Source organism: Sorex fumeus, unplaced genomic scaffold, assembly GCF_029834395.1.
Source record: "Sorex fumeus unplaced genomic scaffold, SorFum_2.1 ptg000199l, whole genome shotgun sequence".
NCBI classification, from domain to species: Eukaryota; Metazoa; Chordata; class Mammalia; order Eulipotyphla; family Soricidae; genus Sorex; species Sorex fumeus.
Genome location: NW_026606256.1, coordinates 157,611 through 181,070, shown reverse-complemented (window position 1 = coordinate 181,070; position 23,460 = coordinate 157,611). Strand labels below are relative to the sequence as shown.

The following is a 23,460-nucleotide window of genomic DNA, read 5'->3' as shown; positions in this document are numbered from 1 at the left end:
CACCACTCTGCTCACCCAGTGCGAGTTTCGCCTCCTTTCCCCTTTATCTTTTTTTTTCTTCCCTTTTTTGGGTCACACCCAGCAATTCTCACGGGTTACTCCTAGTTTTGCACTCAGGAATTACTCCTGGCAGTGCTCAGGAGACCATACAGGATGCCGGAGATCAAACCCTGGTCGGCCGCATGCAAGGCAAATGCCCTACCGGCTGTGCTATCGCTCTGGCTAATCCCCTTTACCTTTCTATCTGCCGGCTTGCTTATAGCGCCCTCAAGGGCCACGCCCTGACAGCTCAGGACGGCAGACTTGGGGGAGCTTCTTGCTTGGAGCTTGTCAGCCATAGTGGGTTTCCACTAGCCAAATCTCGGCAGTTCAACGTAGATTTCTAATCGAGACCCTACAGAGCCAAGAAAGACCCCACAGAGCAGTGGGGAGAAGGCCTGCTGTGAATGTAGCATAGGGTGTGGATGATCATTTTCGAGGGTATATACAGACACATTTATTTTATTCATTAAATAAAAATCAACCCATTAGGGGTTGGAGCGATAGCACAGCGGGTAGGGCGTTTGCCTTGCACGCGGCCAACCCAGGTTCGATTCCCGGCATCCCATATGGTCCCCTGAGCACTGCCAGGGGTGATTTCTGAGTGCAGAACCAGAGTACCCCTGTGCATCATCAGGTGTGACCCAAAAAGCAAAAAAAAAAAAAATCAACCCATTCTATGATCAAACCAGTTGAGGGAAGTTTGGTGGCTTCTTTCTGAATTATTTCTCTGGGGGCTGGAGAGATAGCACAGCGGGTAGGGCGTTTGCCTTGCACACGGCCGACCTGGGTTCGATCCCTCTGCGCCTCTCCGAGAGCCCAGCAAGCTACCCAGAGTATCTCGCCTGCACGGCAAAGCCTTGGCAAGCTCCCCGTGGCGTATTTGATATGCCAAAAACAGTAACGAGTCTCACAATTTGTTGTGAGACGTTACTGGTGCCCGCTCGAGCAAATCGATGACCAATGGGAGGACAGCGCTACTGTGCTTGCTTGGAGGGTGTCCACAGGCTGACCCTGTCTGTAGCCGGGACCAGGCTGAACTCTGGCTAAACGCCCCAGCTTCTCTCGTCTGACCCCTCGTGGCTGCAAGAGGCATCTGCGATAGAACCGTCTCAGCCGGGAGAGCCAGGTTTTGACTCAGGTGGTTCTCCTCAAGCCCCCAGACTACCTCTTTGCCGTGCTCTCAGCCTCCTGTACCTCTAGATGTCCTCTCCTTCCTTTTCTGGACCCCGTTAGGACACTTGAGCCCAGACCATCTGTTTCTTAGTTTGTTCTGCCTCTCCAGCCCCGCCCTGCCCCCACCTCTTTATGTCATAGGGAGAGACCCTACACATGTAGGGATGTACATGGGTGTACAGTGCTTTCACCACGCACCCTTCTGAGCCCGTCTCTCTCTCACCCTGGTTTCCTCCCACTCTTCATGGGAGTTTGCTGTTTGGCGGGCTCAGTTCCCAGCCCCCAGCCCGCAGCGGAATGTGGGCTGTCCAGCCAAAGAATCTGGCCAGAGGAGGGCAGGCCCCTCCAGTCAGAGCAGAACTGTCACTGGATTCTAACCCTGAGTCTTCTAGTGCGACCGGAACCCCCAGTCTCCAGCTATTTCTGCACACTACTCCCGTCCTCCAGTTGCTTTCTGCTGTTTTGCACTTTGAGGTCCTTTATTTGAAAGGCCCCAGTTCCAGCTGCCTCGGATCACACGGTTTCCTACTCTGGGTTGTCCTACTGCAGAGGGAGGGGAGAGTGCCTCAGCGATCAGAGTGACTCCCGCGTCACCAGCTGTACCCGGGAGCCTGGCAGAGCAGAGAATCCAGGCATCCCCGGCTGGAGCTAGCCTTCGGACCTCTGCCCCGGACGCTGGGAACTGGAAGTTTGGAACTTCTGGTTGGGCTGGGGGACTCACAGGCTCTGACGGGGCTGGAATTCAAGTCGTGAGCAGAGGAGGGCGCCAGAGGTGGGAGAAGGTGGGCAGAGAGAGAGAGAGAGAGAGAGAGAGAGAGAGAGAGAGAGAGAGAGAGAGAGAGAGAGAGGAAGAGAAGAGGAGAGAAGAGAAGGAGAGGAGAGAGAAGGGAAAGAGAGAGGGAGAGGAAGAGAGAGAGAAGGGAGAGAGAGGAGAGAGAGAGAAGGGAAAGAGAGAGGGAGAGGAAGAGGAGAGAGAGGAAGAGGAGACAGGAGAGAGGGAGAGGAGAGAGAGAATGGAGAGAGAGGGGAGAGAAGGGACAGAAAAAGAAGGGAGAGAGAGGAGGGGGAGAGAGGGAGAGGGGGAAGAAGGGAGAGAGGGGGGAGAGAGAGAGGACGGCCAGCGCCCCCCACTCCCACTCCCCCCAGCTCCGACTTCGCGGCTCAGCCCCTCTCCTTGGGCTTGGCTGCCTCCCGCGCCTGACCACGCCGCCACCCGCTCCCGGGGTCCCTCCAACCGCAGCTGTAACGCAATAAAACGGACCCTTGGCCCACCCTCTGTGTGTGTCTCACTTCTCAGTGGGGAGGCAGAAGATGCCGTCTCCGGCTTCCCGGCAGCCTGTGTTCGGGAAGATCCGCAAGCCCGGTGGCAGTGGGGCTAATGACTTCCTGGAGGGGAGCCGGGGAGGGCTGCGGGCCCAGCGCACCCCCCGCCCCCGCCCCCGGCGAGCAGCAGCAGAAGCGCTTGCTCAGACCCGGAGGCGGGCGCCCGCGCCGCGCCCTCTCCAGCCCGGGGCTTGGCTTGGCTTTGGACCCGGGAGTCGTTCTGCCACACCAGAATTCTCTGGACTCTTCTCCCAAGTTCCCCTTGGCAGCCAGCGTCCCTCAGCGCCACGATCCAGGCATCTAACCCCTCCAGCTCTCGGGCCCCGGGGCCAGCGCGCTCGCTCTCCCCCTGCGGTGGGCACCGCACCCGGGCGAGAAGAGGTGGGCGCCGCCCCCCGGGAACTGAGCTCCGGAGCGGCGCGGACTGCCATCCCGACGAGGGCCACGCGGGGGCGCCAGGACGGTGCGGACGCGTGCGAGGCAGCGCACGGTCGTGGTTTCGAGTGTGAGTGCGTCTTTGTGTGTTTGCGTTTCTGTACATATGTGGACGAGTCGGGGGTGGGGGTGGACTCTGGGTAAGATGGGTGCGGGACAGCGCGCCTGGGGTGCCCCACGATCCGCCCCTTTGAGTGGCTTTTTTGAGAAGGACTGGGCTTGGTATGTCACCAGCTTCCGTGGACGGGGGGAACGGGAGAATGTGTGTCTCTGCGTGGGGACCCGCGGAGCCCTTGGGTCTCAGAAACCCGTTTTGGATCCGGAAGTCAACAGTCCTTCAGGGTTATGATTTATTTTCCTCTTGCTGTTTTTAAAACCCTTCCCACCATCCGGTGGAGGAGTCAGGGCTGTGTCAAGACCACATTCCCCCCTTCCGTTCATCCTTCTTCAGCCTGGGTCGGGGAGACCCTGCTGGGTTAGGTGTGACATGTGTGTGAGTGGGTGTGTCAGGGGTGAGACTGTGGCTGACAGCCGACTGTTGGGAGGAGGCTGGTTCCGAGCCATTTCTTCCTCCTCTCCATTTGTGGGGTCCATCTTGGTATGTGTCTGCCTCTGTCTCCCCCCATGGCTGTCTCTCCATGTCTCTCCTCATCTCTGTCTCTTGCTCTCTCTCTCTCTCTCCATTTCTTGGTGACTCATCTCTGCGGCTTTGCCCTCCTCCGACTTGCTGGGTCTCCCTCCCCCCTCAGGAGTGGGTGGGGGCGTAAGGGATTGAGATCTTGGGGTTGAAAGGCACAGTGAGCACCCCCTTCCTCTTGCTCATCACTCTCAGACTCACCAGGGCCCCCAACCCTCTTCCAGTCTCTTTCCCAGGCTTCCCCACCCCACAAAACTGGGGACAGAGAATTAGGCATTGAGGTGTTCCAATTCTAGGGCCATTTTCAGGGTGGACCCTCAGCACCCTCTTTCGGCTCAAAGTGGGGACCCCAGCCCCACTCCTAGAGTGCCCCCTTCCGGCCTCCCTCCCCCCATCGCTGACGCATTGGAAGGCTGCAGAGGTGAGTCACCAGTTGGGGGAAGGGAAAGAAAGAGGGGATGCTAAGCTGGGGAGCACAGACCCTCTTTTTCTCTCCCAAACCTTTTCAGCGGAAGTACCTAGCACCCCTGCGCCCCTCCCCCTTTCCAGACCTTCAGCCTGGATTGCTGGTGGGCTAGACCCCGTCTTCCCCAGGTACCCTCTTGGAGAGGATGGGAGAGTGAGGAACAAAGACAAAGAGAATTTCTACCACTCGGGGCGACCACCAGGCTGCTCCACTAGGCCCCCAGCTCTAGATCCTCCATTCCGTTCTCTTCCCTGTACCCCCACTTCAGCCTTGTCTTTTTCAGAAGCCCCTAGAGGCAGAGGGAGATGAAGGAGGGCATAGCCCCTCTCTATGAAGTAGGGTGTCTGTCAATGACCCAGGCAGGGAATTGGGATGCAAAGATGTAGCAAGAGACCCAGAGAGAGACTCAGACTGGGGCAGCACCGGTTCAGATTGGAGATTCACCAAGAAGAGCCAGGCTGGCGATTCACAGGTGCTCACACAGTCACACACACACACACACACACACACACACACACACACACACCGTCATACGTACACAGTCACACAGGCACACACACACGGTCAGATGCACACACTCACATACACACACAGCCACGCAGCCACACAGGCACTCCTGCATTGAGTGCCTGGGATCTACCTGCTTCCCCTCCCCCACCCAGGATGTGCTTTCTGAGAAGCCCCCTGGGTTGCCAGGTTTGAGCAGAGGAAGGAAGGGTTGGGAGGCTGGGGTGAACACTCAGAAGGCAAGAGGCAAAGACTTGTCCTGGGGAGTTAGGCTGGATCCTGAGATTTTCCTGCGGAGGAATTTAGAGGGGCAGGTGGTGGTGGGGAGGGGTGGGCAGGAGTCGTGGGGTCCAGCCACCCACATGACCTCTAATGAGCGTGGTGGGCGTGGAAGGATCCAGGAAAAGGCACACACATGTAAGACCCAGGATAGATGTTGACATATCCAGCCAGGCACACCCTTTCCTCAGCAGCCGGTGCCCAGACCAGAAGCCTGCAGTGGCGCCCACCCTCACAGGTGCCCATGGGGGCCGGGGGGACAGGGCAGAGCCAGCCACACTTTCGTTGGGACCTGGGAACAGAGAATCAGGCGCTCTAGTGCTTACCCCTGCCATCCACAGCTGCTGAAACACACCTTTGGTCCCCCCCCCTCCCGCCTGTTTCATCAGCCCTGCATGCACACGCTCACATACACACACAGGCACAAGGATTCACATGTACACAGGGCGGCGTGCGCCCCAGCATGGCACACCAACAGCTCCCCTCGGCTCCTGTCCCCCACGTCTAATACCAGGTCTCTAAGCCCTGCAGTCCCTCACGCCCCCCCCCCCCGCCCCCCACCTGCCTTCCCCTTTCCTTCCCTCCTGAAGGGCTGCCCCTCCCCCTGCAGATGTCATCTGGGTTCTGTCCTCTCCGGGAAGGTGACGTGACCCACCGCCCCACTCCAGTGCTCTTGGCAAAGCTGAAGGCAGAGGCAAAGCTGAAGGGAGAGGAGGAAGGGGGTGTAGGGAGCCCCTGGGACCAGGGGAAGGTCCTAGATTGTGGTGGGGGTGGGGGATGGGGGCACTTAGACCTTCCTAGCCCCCCCTCTTTGGCATCTCAGCACCTTGTTTCTCAGATTCCTGCCGCCCCCCCCCCACCTTTAGCCTGTTTCTTCGACCTGTTCCAGGCTCCTTCCTGCCTCTCCCTCCTGCCCCCATCCCTTCCCTCTTTCCTCGCTCTACTCCTCCCCACCTCTTTCCCCGCAGAGCTGATGGGTTTTCTTCTGGGAAAGTCGAGCCACTGATGGAGCCGAGAAGTCACTGCTGGCTCTAGAGGGAAAGCACGTGAGTGTGTGTGTGTGTGTGTGTGTGTGTGTGTGTGTGAGAGAGAGAGAGAGAGAGAGAGAGAGGAGAGAGTGAGAGAGAGAGAAAGATGGGGGAGGGGGGTGGCGGTGGTGGTCAGTACCAGGAAGAGGTGGGGAGGGGGCGCAGGACGGACCCTTCAAAGTCTCAGCCCTTGACCCCGCCTGCAGAGTCCTAGGGCACTGACGCCCTGCATGTGCCCATGGGCACCCGTGTCTGCAGTTCTTGTGTGTCTGGTGTGTGTCATTGTCACTCCCCCTCCCTTTCCCTGCCCACGCCCCCGCACGGCTCCCTGCCTGCACCGCAGCCCCCTCTGGCCTCCCTCCCTCCTTTTCATTCCTGCAGTGTCGGCTGCCCCCCCTCTTCCCTGCCCCCTCCCCATTTCCGTCCTGTCCCCCCAACCCCCCGCCCACGGCTGGTCTCCCTTCACTGGACAGGCGAGCTGATGGATTCTCTTTGCGCAATCTGTGCGTCATCGCCCCCCCCCCCCCAGCCTCAAGCTGTCCAAGCCCCCAGCCCCAGTCCCTCTGGCAGGAGACGGGGACTGGGGGGGTCTGGGGGTAGAGGGGGGAATCTCTGACATTGCATTCTAACCCCCATCACATTTCCACCGTTCCCTTTAAGCGGTAGAGAGAGTGGGGGCTGAGTCACCCCCCCCACCTGCGCAACCCCCTCCCCACCTGGTCTGTTCTCGCCCTCCAAATGTCCTTTGGGGGGGAGCAGCAGGGGGGGAGAGAAGCTGGAGGAGGATAAGGAGGGGTGGGTTGAGAAGGGGCGCCGCGGGAGGGGGGGCACCAAGATTTGCTACGGAGTCAGCTGGACAGAAGGACGGACACACCTTTTTCTCCAGACACGCACCGACCGTGAACAGACACGACTCGGGGACACACACATCCTCAGTCTTTCCCTTTTCTCTTCCGACTCGGACCCTTTCAGACGGAATTAGCAAGACCGCAAGATCCGCCCATCTGCCCCGGCCGGGGACCGGCACCCCGCACCGCAGATCGCGGACAGCGCCCGCAGGCGCGCAGATCCGTCCCTCTGGTCAGGTTCACGCCGTCCTTGGTCGTGATCCCCGTAGCCCGTGCGGCCGGGGCTGCGAGCCCGGGCCCCTGCTCGGTGCGGAAGCCTCATCTGCCCCCCTCCCCAGTATAGATCTCTGACTGGTGCCCAGTCAGACACTGGGAGCGCCCCCACCCTATTCCGCTCGGCGCCGCGGGCTTCCGCTGCTGCAAGTTGCTCTGTAACCCACCCTGCCCCCAGCGGCGCCTCTGCGTCCACCATCCATTCATTCTCCCATTCATTCATTCATCCTTTTCTCCTCGTCCCTCCTTCATTCATTCGTAGCCCCCTGCCCCGCCCGTCTCGGCATTTCATTCATTCGTTCATTCATTCATTCATTCATTTCCCCGGCGCCGGGTTAGCGCACGCCCCTCCAGCCGCGGCCCCGAGAGCGCAGGCGCGGGCCGGGAGAAGCCGGCGTCCTCCAATCGCGAGGCGTCCTCTCGCCTCGAGGCGCCCGCCCGCTTCCCCATGAATGAACATTGACGTCAATGGGGCGGGGCCAGACCACGTGACCCCGCGCGCTCCCCTTTATAAGGCGGCAGAGGCGCGGGCGCTGTCCAGCGTGCTGAAGCCGGAGCAAGCGAACAGCCGGGAGTCGCGTCGACCGAGCGGAGCCCAGCCCCAGCGGACGTCAGATCTCGCCCGTCGCCCGTACCCCAGCCACCGCTCCGAGCCGAGGCGGACGCGTCCCGATCGTCCCCTGTCCCCACCCCGTCCCGACCCTCCTCTCCACTTCCCGCGTCGTGAGACCAGCTGGTAAATACTCCGCGGTCCGTTCCTCAAAACCCCGACAGCCGTGGGTGTGAGGGAGGGTGCGCTCTCTCCCCCTCCCCACGGGGGTGTTGAAAACACAGCGGGGTGCCCCCGGTGAGGGTCCTTGATAAAATCGGGGAGTCGCCGCTTTTCTCTTGCTGCTGAAGTCGCCCACGCACCATCCGGGGAGTCCTGTGGGGAGGGAGAAGAGGTTCCCCCCCATATCCTCGCTGCTTAGTACGTGGGCGCTGGCAGTGAGATGGCTCAGGGAAGGGGGCGAGGAGGGAGGGCGAGGATTGCGGGGTTTTCCCCATTTATACGACTTCAGAGATCGGCACCACCTTCCTTCTTGGCTCCTCCTAAACGTCCCTCTTTTGGGTAAGGTCGGCGGGATAAGGGAAGCCCGGATTTCCTTATTAAAGGTGGGGGCAGGGAAAGATAGAATCCGAGAACAAGAAGATTCTCACGGAAATCCCCTTTCTTCGGTCCCTTCTATTTTTCAGTCTCCGGCAGTCCTTTGGCCATGAAACTGTTCAGGCTGCCGCCTTCCGCCCTCTTCTGCTTCCTCCTACTGATCCAGGGGCTGGGGGCAGCGCCCCCGGGGCACCCTCCCCTAGGCTCTGAGCATAAAGAGCCGGTAGCTGGCAATGCAGCACCCGGACCAAAGGCGGTCAGTGTCCCCGAGGTCCGAGCCGCCCGAAATTCAGAGCCCCAGGACGAGGGAGAGCTTTTCCAGGACGTGGATCCCCGGGCGCTGGCCGCGGTGCTGCTGCAGGCGCTCGACCGCCCCGCCTCGCCCCCGGCGCCCAGCGGCTCCCAGCAGGGGCCCGAGGACCCCGAGGCAGAAGCGCTCCTGACCGAGACCGTGCGCAGCCAGACCCACAGCCTCCAGGCGGCGCCGGAGCCCCCGGAGCCCGCGGCCCCGCCTCGCCCCCCGACTCCGGAGAATGGTCCCGAGGCGGGCGACCCCTCGGAGGAGCTGGAGACGCTCGCTGCCCTGCTCCAGGAACTGAGAGACTTCAGTCCGAGCAGCGCCAAGCGCCAGCAGGAGACCGCGGCCGCGGAGACGGAGACGCGCACGCACACGCTGACCCGAGTCAACCTGGAGAGCCCCGGGCCGGAGCGCGTGTGGCGCGCCTCCTGGGGAGAGTTCCAGGCGCGCGTCCCGGAGCGCGCGCCCCTGCCGCCCCCAGCTCCCCCGCAATTCCAGGCGCGGATGCCCGAGAGCGGGCCCCTTCCCGAAGCCCACCAGTTTGGCGAAGGCGTGTCCTCCCCCAAGATACACCTAGGCGAGGCACTGGGACCCCTGTCCAAGGCGTACCAAGGCCTGGGCGTCCCCCTTCCCAAGGCGCGCCGGCCCGAGGGCTCCCTCCTGGGCGGCTCCGAGGCAGGGGAGCGCCTCCTACAGCAGGGGCTGGCGCAGGTGGAGGCCGGGCGGCGGCAGGCGGAGGCCACCCGGCAAGCCGCGGCGCAGGAGGAGCGGCTGGCCGACCTCGCCTCGGACCTGCTGCTCCAGTATCTGCTGCAGGGCGGGGCGCGGCTGCGCGGCTTGGGGGGTCGCGGGCTGCAGGAGGAGGAGAAGCAGCGCGAGAGCGAGAGGGAGGAGGAGGAGGAGGAGGCGGAGCAGGAGAGACGCGGCGGGGAGGACCGGGTGGGGGAAGAGGACGAGGAGGCGGCGGAGGCGGAGGCGGAGGCGGAGGAGGCGGAGAGGGCGCGGCAGAACTCGCTGCTGTTCGCCGAGGAGGAGGACGCTGAAGCCGGAGCCGAGGACAAGCGCTCCCAGGAGGAGACGCCCGGCCACCGGCGGAAGGAGGCAGAGGGGGCAGAGGAGGGCGGGGAGGAGGAGGACGACGACGAGGAGATGGACCCGCAGACGATCGATAGCCTCATCGAGCTGTCCACCAAACTCCACCTGCCCGCGGACGACGTGGTCAGCATCATCGAGGAGGTGGAGGAGAAGCGGAAGCGGAAGAAGAACGCCCCTCCCGAGCCCGTGCCGGCCCCCCGTGCCGCTCCCGCCCCCACCCACATCCGCTCTCCGCAGCCCCCGCTCCCCGCCCCGGCCCCCGCTCGAGACGAGCTGCCCGACTGGAACGAGGTGCTCCCGCCCTGGGATCGGGAGGAGGACGAGGTGTTCCCCCCGGGGCCCTACCACCCTTTCCCTAACTACATCCGGCCGCGGACACTGCAGCCCCCGGCTGCCTCGCGCCGCCGCCACTACCACCAAGCCCTGGCGCCGTCGCGCCACTATCCCAGCCTGGAGGCCCAGGCGCGGCGCGCGCAGGAGGCGGCGGCGGCGGAGGAAAAGCGGCTGCAGGAGCAGGAGGAGATGGAGAATTACATCGAGCACGTGCTGTTCCGCCGCCCGTGACCCGCCCCGCCCCCGCGCGCCGCCGCCGCCGCCGCCGCCGCGCGCGCCACCGCCCCCCTCCGTGTCGCTCCTCCCCCTTGGTGTTTGCATGCGCCCGGCCCCGCCCCGGCCGCCAGGCCCCGCCCCGGCTCCGCCCACAAGGCCCCACCCCGGCCGCCAGGCCCCGTCCCCGCCCCGCTCCGCCCCGGGCCGCGCCGCCACGGCTCAGACCGCTTCCTGGGTGCGCAGCCCACCCCCCGCTCCCGCCGCTCGCGGGGTTGGGGGCTGGCGGGCGGCGGGTGTGCGCGAGCTCCCGTCCCTAGCGGGGCTGCGTCCCCACCTTGGCCCCCACGAGACGCTCGGGTCCGAAACCGGGAGAGGCATTCCAGTGGATTGTGCGCCGCGTGTCTGTCGCCGGCCCTCGGGGCACCGCCGCCCCCTCCTCCCCATCGATCGCAGTGGATTTACCCCCTTCTTTCCCATCTCTGTTGTAAATACCCCTCACGGAGGAAATAGTTTTGCTAAGAAATAAAAGTGACTATTTTATTAGGACTTTGTTCTCGGTTATTCACCCGCTCCCTTGCAGGTCTTCTCAAGGGGTCGGTGAGGGAAGCGCTGTCTGCCCAGGTCCATCTCCTGGCTAAAAGCAAATGGTCAACGGGGCATTTACCTTGCTGACGCCCTACCCGGGTTCCAGAGAGGGTGCCACGAGCCCTGCCAGGCACGATCCCTCAGCACAGAGCCAGGAGGAAGCTCTGAGCACCGCCATCACGGGGCGTGGGGGGACTAGTCAGGCCCTCAGCTATTGATCTTTTGCCTTGCACACGGCAGGCCCAGTTTGATCCTCCGTAGCACCACTTATGGCCCTAAATCTTCCTTTGCAAAAATCCCTAAATTTACCTTCCAGCTTTGAGTTAGGAAGGGAATGGTGGTTCCAGGGGCGCAGCAGTAAAGGCATACCCATCCAGGCGACCCCAAACAGCTCCTCAGCCGCTCCTAAATTACCTGATGGCACTCAATTTCACAAGAAATAAGAAATAAAGGGGTGGGCTATTCCTGTCCACTTGATACCCTTTGCATAGCAAAAGTGGACCGGATGGATGGAATCTTCCAAGCCTGACTCAGGGGCCGGCCACACCTGTCCCCTAGGAGCTTCTGTTCATGGAACCACCTGGGCCTGGGGCTCTCAGGTCATCAATGTGGTAAGTGACAGAAATCAGGGACGCAGGGCACACTCTCTGTCACCCTCGGATGGAAGAACCCAGTATCCCCTACATGGTCTTCCCCCACCTGGCTACCCCCTTCCCGAAAAGAATGAGTCCAGTGCAGCAGCCCAGGGCCGGCCGAGTCCAGAAAGGCTTTTCCTTTTATTTCACAGGGAAAGACACTAGGGTAGACGTTTCCCACCCTGCCCCCCACCCCCAGGTGCCCGCCGTGCCCCACGGGGAGTGAAGGGGCAGGGACCAGCCCCCCCATGTCCACTTGGCCCCAGCCCTCCCTCCCATCCAAGTGGCGAGGTTAGACAAAAACTAACTCGGTCCAGCCCTGGCCCTGCGGGGAGGGTACTGTGGTGTGGAAAGACCTCCCCGGCTCCATGGGGGCCCCTCCAGGATAGGAGACTGTGGGAAGGGTGTGGGGGGCATCAAGCAGGGCCCAGAAAACCTACCCCCTTGAATCTGACATATTTATATATTTACAGATGGGGTGGGGTGGGGGGGGAACTAGTTCCTCAAAGGCACCCCCATCTTGGTCTCATCTCCCTCCCCCTGAGCTTGGAACACAGACAGGTGGGCAGGAGGACACGGCGGCCGGGTGGTGGGAGGGAATCAACTTCGAGGGTGCTGAGTCCCCAGCTCACTCCAGAGGAAAATGGGGTGCTGGAAAGGGTCCCTTCCAGGATGGGGCCACTCCTGCTGGGGGCCTCCCCGACTCCACACGGGGCTAGGGGGCTAGGCCAGACCCATCTCCTCCAAAACACTGCGGGGGGATTCATCCTCCTGTGAGAGACAAGAGGGGAGGAGGGGTGTAAGTGGCCCAAGCCGGGAGGGGTGAGGTGGGAGGAGAGGCCACCGTGAACCTCAGGCTGCAACAGCTGGGACCTCCTCAGAGGGTGCCCCCAGAGCCAGCAGAGGCCAGGACAGTACCCAAGTGAAGTGGGCAGCAGTAGTGACCACCCAGAGAAACCCAAGGCAGGCGTGGGAGGGGACGAGGCTGCAAAGATGACACAGTGGGGGTCTGTGCTCATGCTGGGCAGGAGGGGAGTTGAGTGTGGTGGGGGCCGGTCTGGCCCGTGCACTGTGTCGGGGAGGCTGGCGGGCCTGATGCTGCCTTTCCGCTCACTGCAGACGTGAGCCCCCCGCGCTCGCCCTCCTCAGAGCCTGCTCTGGCCAGCGTGCTCATCACTGTCACTGCGGATTCCGGTGACTCATCTCCTTGCACCAAGTCTCAGCAGCACAGCAGAGAGGGGGAGTGCTGGGAGAGCTCGCAGCCAGGGCCCCCCCCCACACCCCCGCCCCCGGCTTTGGATTCCAAGGAACAGTATTGTGTTTGGAGTACGGGCATGTGTGGTGAGGCGCCAGCCAAGCAACGTGTGACCTACCATGTGCAGCTTCACGAGCCATGGGATGTGGGGACCAGGGGGCTGCCTGGGGACAGGCACTGTGGGGCCTGGGGGCGGGGGGAAGGCCCTTCCCTCGGGGCACTCCTCGCTGCAGCCCCCCCCCCCCTTACCTCCTGCAGAAGGTCGGCCTGCTCAATGGCCTTCAGCACACTCTTCTTGGAGGTGTCCTGCACGTCGCCTCCCATCAGAAACTCATCCAGGATGAAGTAGGCCTTCTCGAAGTTAAAAATGATGTCCAGCTCGCACACCTGGGCAGGGAGGGAGCCAGCAGAGCTGAGTGTAGAGGTGCACCCCCCGCCCCCCACCTTCCCTTTCTCTTCAGGGTCTGTGTGACCAGCCTTCCAGCCTCCTACCCTAGGTCCCTCCCCACCGCTCACTTCAACACCCAGCACTTCTGTTCTCTGTGAACACGATCTGCTCTCTGTTCCTGGGCTCTCCCACCCATCTGTGACCCCATCACCCCTGTGACCTGCCCCCCACCTCCAGGCACTGTGAGAGAAGGCGGGAAAATCCTGGAGCCGGGCACGGCACCAGTGCTAACCAACCAACCACCTGCCCACCAATCCACTCCGACTCTCCGCTCTGTCATCTGGAAGCTGAGATGCCAACCCCCCTCTGGCTGGCCACAGCGGCAGACAGGAGTGCTTGAAAGCCCTTTGCCTGGGTGTGCAGGGAGGAGGGTACACAGGATGCACTTATTGCTGAGATGAGTTAAGTCAGCTCAGGCTGACTGCCAGCGTCTAACCTCTTCCCCCAGGTCAGGCTGTTCAAGAATCTCTGGGAATCCCAGCCCTGCTGGAAAGGACAAACCTCTCCAGAAGGTTCCAATGCCACGCCAAGGTCAGGCTCCCCAGATAACATCTGAGCAGGGCGTCTATCTGGAGGAGTCTGCAGTGAGATCTGCTGGCTTCACGAGGGGACGAGGGCGGGATTCTGGTGCCCACGCTGTGTCCCTGGGCTGATTAAGGGGCCCGGCTAATGGGCTTAAGGCTTAAAGAGGGAGATTAGCTACAGCTCTCGCTGTTCCAATGTCCCTGGCACCCGGTCTCCCAGGGTAGGTCCTGGAAGGGCCCCAAGACTTGGCAGAGGCCGAACTGCTGGGGACAGAGCGGGGCGGCAGGGGCACTCACGCTGCCAAAGTATTTGTCCAGGAGTTCCACGTATCGGTGGATCAGCTCCAGCGTGATGAGCTCGTTGTCTTGGCCCTCGATGGCGCAGCAGAAGTAGAGGCTGGCATACCTGAGGGTAGACCAGGGGAAGCTTCTGGAGCGTGGCCTTGGGCCTCCGGTTTCTCCCCATGGCCAGTTCAGGGGATGAGCCCCAGCTGGATAGGGGCAAAGTGGCCTCCCCGGGGTCTGCAAAGGGTAGCTGAGAAGACTGTACAGCTTGAGCAAGGGCTCGCACACACCTGTGGAGTCTCCATTTGCTTGCCCTTTGACCTGTTCAGTTTGACTCAGCAAAAACCTGAGCCAACGAATTCTCCAGCTGAGAAGGAATTGGAGAGCGTGTGTCCGCGTGTCTGTGCTGGTTCAAATCGGACTCGCGCGCGCGCGCGTGTGTGTGTGTGTGTGTGTGTGTGTTAACGATCTCTGCTGCTGAAGGAACGACACAGACAGGACAGAGAGACTACGTGTTTTCACGATTTATGGATGTTGGAAGGAAAGGGATGTGTGAGTAACTGTGTGGGTTCAGGCTTTGCGACTGCTGGTTCATCCCCAGCACCACATATGGTCCCCCGAGCGCAGCCAGGAGTGATCCCTCAGTGAAGAGCCCTGAGCAAGAGCAAGCCCTGGGCACGCCCAAAACTCTAAACCCAAAATAGCAGCAGCAACAAAGCAAGGTGTGACTCCTGAACGAACCATCATTTCTTCAACCGGCCAAGGTTAGAGCACCTGCCCTTCTCCTCTGTACTGCATGACTCCCAAATATTGCTGGGTTTGGTCCTGAGTACCCCTGAGCACTGCTGGGGAGGCTCTGGTGGGCCCTGAGTGCCACATTCTCAGGCCCACACTGAGCCTCCCACCAGTTGGCTGAGAGCTGTAGAGCGTAGCCGTTGGTGTCCCTGAGCACTGTTCCAGAGCCCTCCTCCAAAGATTTCTTCCTTTTTTTCTTTGTTTTTGTGGTCACACCTGGCAAAGCCCAGGGCTTACTCCTGGTTCTGTATTAAGGAATTATTCCTGGTCGTGCTTGAAGGACCATATGGGATGCTGAGGAACGAAACTGGGTGAGCCTTGTGCAAGGCAAACACCTTTCCCACTGTACTATGGCTCCAGGCCCCCCTCCCAGCACTCCCCCTCCATACTTCTTCTCACGGAACTTAGAAAGTATAGGAGTTGGCTGCCCCACTGGGGTCCCACCCAACATTCCCTGGCCTGAGGGGCAGTTTCTTGCTCAGTGACCAGGGAGACTGCCAGCTCCCTGTCTCAGCCCCCGCATGGCCCAGGGTAGGGCCTCACCTCTTATAGACCACTTTGAGGTCCCTCCACTCCAGGAAGCTGCACATCTTGGGCTTGCGAGCCAGAACCACCTGCATCAGCTCTCGAACCATCTTCTTGCGCTCCTTGTCTGACGTAGCCAGGTACCATTTCTGCAGCCTCAGTTTCCCCTGGCGGCTGAACAGCAGCATAAATCGCATCTGGAGGAAAGGCAAGGGTGGGAGCTGCAACTGAGTTCTCAGGGCCTCTTTCTCCCAGAGACATGGGACCTCAAATTCATACCAGCTCTGATTATGTTAAGGGTGACCAGTGGAGAGCTTAATATTTATCTTTTCCATATTTTGGGGTCACACCCGGCAATACTCATCAGGGTTTACTCCTGGATCTGTGCTCTGGGATCACTCCTAGCAGGCTTGGGGGACCCTGTGGAATGTCAGGGGTTGAGCCCCAGATCGGCTGCATGCAAAACAAATGCCCTACATGCTGTACTATTGCTCTGGCCTGATCTCTATTCTTTTTTTGTTTGTTTGTGGGCCCCACCTGACTGTGCTCAGGCCTTAAATCTCCTTCCCAGCTGGGCTCATGAGATCGTATGTGGTTTCAGTGATCAATCTCCGATCAATCTCTGGTCTCCTTCCGGTAAGCCCTACTTGCTACACTATCTCTCTGGCCCTGTGGGGAACTGTTGTCTGGGAGCAAATTTCTGCAGTTAGGAGGGATGAAAGGAGCTTGGGGAGGGAGTGGGGTGGGGGGGCTGGAGCGATAGTACAGCTGGTAGGGCATTTGCCTTGCATGTGCCCGACCCGGGTTCAATTCCAAGCATCCCATATGGTCCCCTGAGCACTGACAGGAGTAATCCTGAGTACAAAGCCAGGTGCAAGGAGTAACCCCTGTGCACTGCCAGCTGTGACCCAAAAAGCCAAAAAAAGAAAAGAAAAGAAAAGAAAAAAGAAAGGAGTTCGTATCTGCTCCAGGGTCAGCCCTAGAGTAACATTCAGTATTTCTAGGACTGTCACTTTGTGTCATTGTCCTGGTGACATTGGACTGAGGTCCCGATGTCTGTTTTCTCCTGCTCCTTCCATTCACACCATGTAATGTCCTTAAGAGGGGACCCCAACCCTCTGAGCCCAGGGCTGTGATCTCCACTGCCTTGACACATGGTTGTGGGGTGCCCAAGTGTTCCTCTCCCCTCCAGGTCCTTGGCCTCTGATAGTCCTCTTTCCAAACTTTGAGGACACTTCCTGTCTAATCACCCACTTTTCCCCGATACCAAACCACCTCTGTATTTCCACGAGTTATTTCCACATTCCCCTCACGGTCCCCTCGGGACGTCTGGGGAACAAAGTGCAAGCTGGGTCAAGAGGGGCGTAGGCACCCCTGATCCCGGGTTCTTTTGGGTGGTCCCTTTCCACTTGCAGCTCTCCTCTCTCCGGGCATTATCAGGGCGGGACCCCTAAACTGGTTGAGCAAACTAAGAAATCAGAATTAAAGAAAAGTGGGGGATGTGGGGTGCCGGGATTAGGGGACGCTGCGGGAAGAGGGGGGTCGGGCCCGGCGCGCGTCTCCAATGGGGGCGGGGAAGCAGGAAGGCGGAAGACCAGGGATCCGGAAAGGCTAGGAAGGGGCACCTGGGGAGCGCGGCGCTCGGACTGGGGACCCCTACACCCGGCTCCCCGGGGCAGCGTCCCCTAGAGCACGCCTGGCTCGGCACTTCGGCCCGCCCCGGCCCGGAAACTCTCCTCCCACACGCCCCCCACGCGGCGGCCGGCTCGGGGCTCGCGGCCCCCTGCGAGACGATCCGCGCGCGCCCCCCGGCTCGCGACGGTCCCGCCGCCGCCCAGCCCGCCCGCCCCGGCGGCCCCCAGCGCGTCCCTTCGCCCCGAGCCCCTTCCAGCTGCTCTTCTTCCGGGGGCCGCTCGCCCGCCCTCCCGGTAAGTGCGGGGCTGGGGTGGCCGGGGCAAGCCAGGCGGGCTCGGCCAGGGGGGCGGCCCCCGAGGACCCCCGCAGGTGCCGCCCACGCCCCTCGGCTCCCCGCCCTCCCTCCCTCTCCACCCTGCCTACCATCCTGCAGCCTCCGGCCCGGCGCGTCCCTCTCCGGCCACCGTAGGCGCCCGCCCCGCTCCTTTCTTCTCCCTCCGCGGCCTTCCTTCCCTCCCGCTCGGCCACGCCCCTCACCCCGCCCTCGGGGCGGGGCCTCGCGGGCCGAACCGCGCAGGCTCCGAGGCCGAACGGCGCGCGGGCGGGGCTGGAGGCGGGAAGCGGGAGCCATGGCAACTAGGTCCTTGACTTCAGCTTTGAGTAGCCCTGTCGTCATGGTAACGAGCTGTCTGGTGGGTGGGCTGGAAGCGGGTAGAGGAAGACCCCGCGGCCCTCGCGCTTTGGAACCTTTGGGGGGGCGGGGAGCAGGGGGAGAAGGCAGGAAAAGGGGTCCCCGAGGTGGATGCGAAGAGCTCTGGGGCATGTGAGGAAGCGGGGACCAGGGTTGCAAGGGACGTGGGCGACTGAGCGGCTCCAGGGAAGGAGAGGGATGGGGAGGAAAACTGGAAGGCAAAGTGGGGTGACGGAGAGGGACCCCGGGAAAAGGAGCGTGAGAAGCAGCTATTTACTGAGCACCTGCTGGGCTCAAGACTCACTTAAAAGGAGAAACGCGTGGGTGTATAGGTCAGGGGGGGTGGGCACAGGGAAGGAAAGTGAGGTGAGGGAAAGCGGGGGAATGTAGGCTAGGCAAAGGTGAGCTTGGGGCCAAGTCAGGCTGAGGCAGATGAGACTGGAGGAGGAGCGAGCTCTCAGCCGTGTGTGCCCGTGTGCCTTGTGTGTGTGTGTGTGTGTGTGTGTGTGCGCGCACATGTGCACATGTGTGCAAGTGTGCGTGTGTGCATGCCTGTTCGTGTGGCCAGGGGTAGAGGGGTCTGCCTACCAGGATGAGAGAGAATCTAAAATTAAAGTTATACATTACCTTTAATGGTCATTTCTAGATAACTTTTTTTCTGGGGGGGGGGCATACCCAGCCACACTCAGGAATCGCTTCTAGCAGTGCTCAGGTGACCCGTATGCCATGCTGAGGATTGAACCTGGGTCAGCCATATGCAAGGCGAAAGCCCTACATCACTCTGGGCCCCCTCTAGATAACTTTTGTTAACTAGTGACACTCTTATTTTGGATGAATTGATTTATTTTTGGTTTTTGGGTCAAACCCTGCTGATTCCAGGGATCAAAGTGAGACCTCCTGCCTGCAAAACATGTGTACTCGCCCTCGGGGCTCTTTCCTGGGCTGATGTACTTATTTAGGTTTTGGGGCCATTCCCAGCGGCTCAGGTAATCTCAGAAGCCTCTCAGCGCTCAGTGCTGGGTAGGTGGGGAGGGTTGCCTGCCTTTGACCCCAAAGATCAAATCCAGCCTGCCGGTGTCCCCACCCATGGGGCTATTGAAGATATGTCTCGGGCAGTGGATTATTTAATTAATTAATTTGGATTTTGGGGTCACACCTGGTGGTGGTCAGGGTTTACTCCTGACTCTGCACTCAGGGATCACTGCTGGTGGGCTCAGCTGACTCAGTGCCTGGGATCAAAACCAGATTGGCCCATGCAAGGCAAGGCCCTATAGCCCTCCAGTCACTCTGGTCCCAAGGAGTGGGAGTTTTTTTGTTTTTGTTTTTGAATAGCACTGGTTGTAATTGTTCATTACCTGTTTGCTCTTGTTTGTTTGTTTTTGCTTTTGGGCCACATCTGGCTCCTGGCTGGGCTCAGGGGACCAAATAGGATGCTGAGGATAGAACCTGGTTGTCCAGGTACAAGACAAGCACCTTACCCATTGTATTATTCCTTTGGGTCCTTGTTTGCACTTTTTTTTTCCTATCCCCTGCTCTCTATTTTGGAGGTAAAGAGCTGGAGTAAAAGGGAGGAAATCTGGTCTCTATCCTTAAAGCTTGGGGCTATGCCTGCATCTCAGCATTGGACCCAGAAGACAGCTCCATTGCAGATGAGACCCTGAGGGAGCCAGATAGTGTTTGGTACCCTGTGAACGTTTGATAATGGGGGCGATTATTATTATTTCCATCGTCCTTTTTTTTTTTTTTTACCACATTTTCTCTTTCCTTCTCCCCTGCCATGCAGTGGTGTTCAGGAGCTACACCTGGCTCTGAGCGTAGAGGTCACTCCTGGAGTGTTGGGGATCAACCCAAGGCCCCCCCCACCCCCCATGCAAAGCCTTCACTTGGCCACTTGAGCTGTCTCCTGGCCTCTTTTTTTCTTTTCTTTTCTTTTTTTGCTTTTTGGGTCACACCCGCGATGCACAGGAGTTACTCCTGGCTCATGCACTCAGGAATCTCAGGAATTACTCATGGCAGTGTTCGGGGGAACCATATGGGATGCTGGGAATCGAACCTGGGTCGGTTGTGTGCAAGGTAAACACCCTACCCACTGTGCTATTGCTCCAGCCCCTCCTGACCTCTTTCTTGGTATTTGCCTTTCACTCCTTGCCCATGGCAGGTAGTGTCTGCTAGTTTTTTACTTGCTGGCTTCCCGGACAGTGTCGGGGATGAGGGGGCTGTGATCCATTTCTGGCAATCTTGGTGATCCCAGGCTCGAAGGTTCATTGCTCAGATCCAGCAAATCAGTGCTTCCCACTCAGATACTAATGACATAACTGAGGCTGGCACAGGGGGACACGAGGCACTAGGAATCGAACCTGGTCCAAGCGTGTGCATCTGAACCCTGAGTCATTTCCTGTCCCTCTTGGTATTATTTTAAGGAATGCCAGTCATTAGGGAGCGAGAAGAAGGAATACTGTGTCCAGGAAGGACTAGCATTCTGGGGGCGGAGGGGTGCTGGAAGGGGGGAACAGGGATCTGGGGAGGGGGTTGGAGAGAGCCTCGTGCTGCCAAGGTCATGCTTTGCACACAGGAGGCCCCAGCTGGATCCCTGGAACCATGTGGTCCCCTGTCCAGCACCAACAGTGGCCCCTGAGCACTGGGCTGGTAGAAGCTCCCAAACCTTGGCTGTGAAATAAAAGTCAGTAAGGCCTGAGGCTGGAGAGAGAGCAGTAAGGAGGGCCTTGCTTTACACACTCCTCACCCAGGGTTAATCTGAGCTCCACCAATGATTCCTGAGCACATAGTCAGGAGCACTGTGGAGTACATCACCCGCTCTCCCCCGAATGACTTATGATTTACTGACCTGGAGGGAAAGTCAGAGAGGAAGGCAACAGCCCAAGGAATTGTTGTTGTTGTTGTTGTTGTTTTGGGGTCACATTTGCTGGTGTCAGGGCTTACTCCTGGCTCTGAACTCAGTGGTCACTCCTGGTGGGTCTGGGGGACCCTCTGGGGTTCCAGGGATTGAACCCAGGTCAGCCGTGTGTAAGGCGAATACCCTGCCCACTGGACTGTCACTCTGGCCTCAACAGCAGAAGGAACTTCAGAAGCTCCTAGGCCCTCACTGGAAGCCAGCTCACAGGCTTACTAGGATTCCCACCCCAGGCGTTGTTTGTCGCTGCAGAAAAGATAAGAGTTGTGGTGAGAGGATTGTTTGAAGTATGGGATCTGCTCACATAGAATCAGACTTCCAGTGGTTTGAAAGAGGGAACTGTTTGCTGCTGTGAGTGATGGACAGACAGCCCGAGCTGGCCCTCAGGAGCTCAGAGCTGCCACAGTGGGGGCCCTTATGGCGGCCTGAGAGCGGAACCAGAACAGCAGCTTTAAGAAACTGCCTCTGTAGGGGCTGGAGCCGTCATGGTTGTACAATGGGAGGGTACTTGCCTGGTGTGTGGCCAACCCGGGTTTGATCCCCAGTACCACATAGGGTCCCCCGAGCCCACCAGGAGTAAGGAGTAAGCCCTGAGCACCTGCTGAATGTGGTCCAAAGACCAAGATAAAACAAGCGAAGTTCATCTCCAGGACCAGAGCGACAGCACAGAGGGGATTCTCACCTTGCACTCAGCAGACCCAGGTTTGATTCCCCAACCCCCAGTAGGTCCCCTGAGCCCCACCAGGCGTGGTCCCTGAGTAAGAGCCAGGAGTAAGCCTGAGCACCCCTCGGTGTGGCAAAAAAAAAAATTGATGTTGGGGTGTAAGGAGGGAATCTTGAAGGACACAGGCTGGTGAGATGGAAGGCCCTCTGGAGGCGGTGTTGGCACCCTGAAATGAAGGAAGGGGACCCACAGAGGAGGTGCCACAGTGCCCCTGACAGCAAAATGCTTCTCAGTAGAGCAGAAGGAAAAACCAAGTGAGTCTGGAGGCCAGGGGTGCTGTTGACACAAGTGCAAGAGAAGGATCGGCTCCATAGCACTGCAGGGGCACTTGCCTTGCCTGCGGCTGACCCGGGTATGACCCCCTGAGCCCCTGCCAGGAGTTAGCCCTGAGCACTGCTGGGTATGGCCCACAAACAAAACAGCAACAAAGGATTCTGGTTCTCTGATGGTGCAGGCTGGTTCTTGTCTTAAACCATTTTTCCCCTCTTTGAACCCGGCTGTTGGAATATCTCTGCTGTCCCTAAGAGTCCCCGTGATTAGAATAGTTTCTTTTTCACTCCTTTCCAAGTGGGGATCCCCACCTGATGCATTCAGGGGAGAAACCTGATAAAACCTCTCATTGTCACTTGCTCTGACTTCCCTAGCCTGAGCATGTCACCCAGAGATGGCCTGTCCTCCACATCTGCCCGGTCATTGCCCTGGAAGGGAACAGGCTGGGGAGGGGGCTGGTGGGGGGGGGGGGGGCTCAGTCAGCTGCCTGATTCCTTGTAGGAGCTGTGACTTGTGTCCCGAGATGGGGGCTCCGTGCGGGGACAATGTCCCAAGCTGCCCGCTTCCCTTTTGCCCCTTTGTTCCAGAAGCAGGTTTTTGTTCTGGTGGGAGACCAGGGGGGGTTGCACGCCTTGTCCTCTGTAAGGGCGGATGGACAGGGAGCCCCCGTGGAGTGTCTTTTCCGCCTGCATTCTAGGGCGCCCGCATGGGGCTTGAGCTTGGAGCTCCCTCTGCTCTGCACCTGGAGGCACCGGGGTGGGGGGCTGTGGCTCAGGGCTAGAGCCCCCACCTGCTGTGCACGAGGCTCTGACTTCAATCCTGCCACCACACACACACACACACACACACACACACACACACACACACACACAGAGTCATCATCTGTATGCAAGTGTTAGATGTGTTGTCCTTTTTTCTTTTTTTTTTCTTTTTGGATCACGCCTGGTGATGCTCAGGGGTTAGTCCTGGCTCTGCATTCACGAATTACTCCTAGTGGTGCTCGGGGGACCATATGGGATGCTGGGAATCGAACCCGGGTCAGCCGGGTGCAAGGCAAACGCCCTTCCTGCTGTGCTATCACTCCAGCCCCGCCCCCCGCCCCGTTTTTCTTCTCATGTCTCATGTAAAATGTGCTTAGTTTGGAGGGCTTTGGCCATGCCCACTGTTGCTAGGGGGTCTCTCCTGACAGTGCTGGGGGACTGTGGTGCTGGGGATGGAGCTGTGGTCAGCCACAGCCATCGGCAACCTCTGTCCCATCTCAAGTCCCTGATAGTTCGGGGGAGGGGAACTGGTGCTGCTCACAGCTCTGTGCTGGGGGTGATCTTAACTGGGGGGCAGACTGGCCCCGCTGCTCTTTCCAGTCCCTAACGGGCAGCCTTGAGTCCAGAACTGATTACTGCACATTTCATCTGCTGTTCTCGAGAGACCACACATGGTTCTTCCTTTGCCGTTTTTGCCCACTTGAGGCCCAATTCCGGCAAGTCCCAGGTCTTTACTGGATGAATAAAGAAATGACTCTCCATTCGAACATCCCACTGTCACCTTGTACTCTGTCACCCGAACAGGTTCCTTTCTCCCTCCTGGCACGGCCCAGGTCCCTGCCTTTCCCTGAGCCAGTGGACTCTCTGCTTGAGCCCTTGGAGTTGTCCAAACATCAACCATGGCCATGCCAGGAGACAGTGTGAGGATCTCGGCCATGCACAGACCCGCAACCTCTGTCCCGTCTCTCAGGGACTGTGGGTGAGTCTTGCCCGCCACACCAGGTGGTGCCCGGGGAGAGAGGGGCCCTCCGACGGGAAGGGAAGGGTCTTCTGAAAAGCAACCTCCTGCGTCCCTCTTCCTCCTGCCACCTTGCTCCGGGCTGTCCCTCCGCGGTGACGCTGTTCCGAGTTTCCTGCAGGCCTTCCATTCTCTTCCCACGCCCCCCCTCCCCCCTGGGCTTACTCACTCTTGAGTCTCAATCAAGCAGCCGCTCCTGATGAGCCCCTTATACTCCAGACTATACAGTCGTGCGTCACTTAATGACAGGGACCCGTTCCGAGGGCTGCGTCACCGGGGCTGTGTCCTCGGGCGAACG

At 59.9% G+C, this 23,460-nt stretch overlaps 2 protein-coding genes across 3 annotated transcripts; one reads left to right on the top strand and one right to left on the bottom strand.

The window, feature by feature from the left end:
• Window positions 1–2,908: 2,908 nt before the first annotated feature.
• On the top strand, window positions 2,909–10,255 carry VGF (VGF nerve growth factor inducible). 2 transcript variants are annotated; one of them, XM_056108193.1, is made up of 3 exons: window positions 2,909–3,043; window positions 7,527–7,747; window positions 8,248–10,255. In XM_056108193.1, exon 3 carries the CDS (start codon window positions 8,268–8,270, stop codon window positions 10,113–10,115), a length of 1,848 nt encoding a protein of 615 aa, XP_055964168.1. In that variant the 5' UTR covers window positions 2,909–3,043; window positions 7,527–7,747; window positions 8,248–8,267; the 3' UTR covers window positions 10,116–10,255. The 2 variants fall into 2 exon arrangements, with proteins under 2 accessions (XP_055964168.1, XP_055964169.1); XM_056108194.1 differs by lacking the exons at window positions 2,909–3,043; window positions 7,527–7,747 and adding an exon at window positions 7,989–8,122.
• Window positions 10,256–11,442: 1,187 nt separating this feature from the next.
• On the bottom strand, window positions 11,443–17,320 carry AP1S1 (adaptor related protein complex 1 subunit sigma 1). The gene is made up of 5 exons (XM_056108217.1): window positions 17,211–17,320; window positions 15,171–15,349; window positions 13,845–13,953; window positions 12,825–12,962; window positions 11,443–12,091 (listed from the first exon to the last, which is right to left on the bottom strand). The coding sequence occupies exons 1-5, from the start codon at window positions 17,211–17,213 to the stop codon at window positions 12,044–12,046; spliced, it is 477 nt and encodes a 158-aa protein (XP_055964192.1). The 5' UTR covers window positions 17,214–17,320; the 3' UTR covers window positions 11,443–12,043.
• Window positions 17,321–23,460: the final 6,140 nt, after the last annotated feature.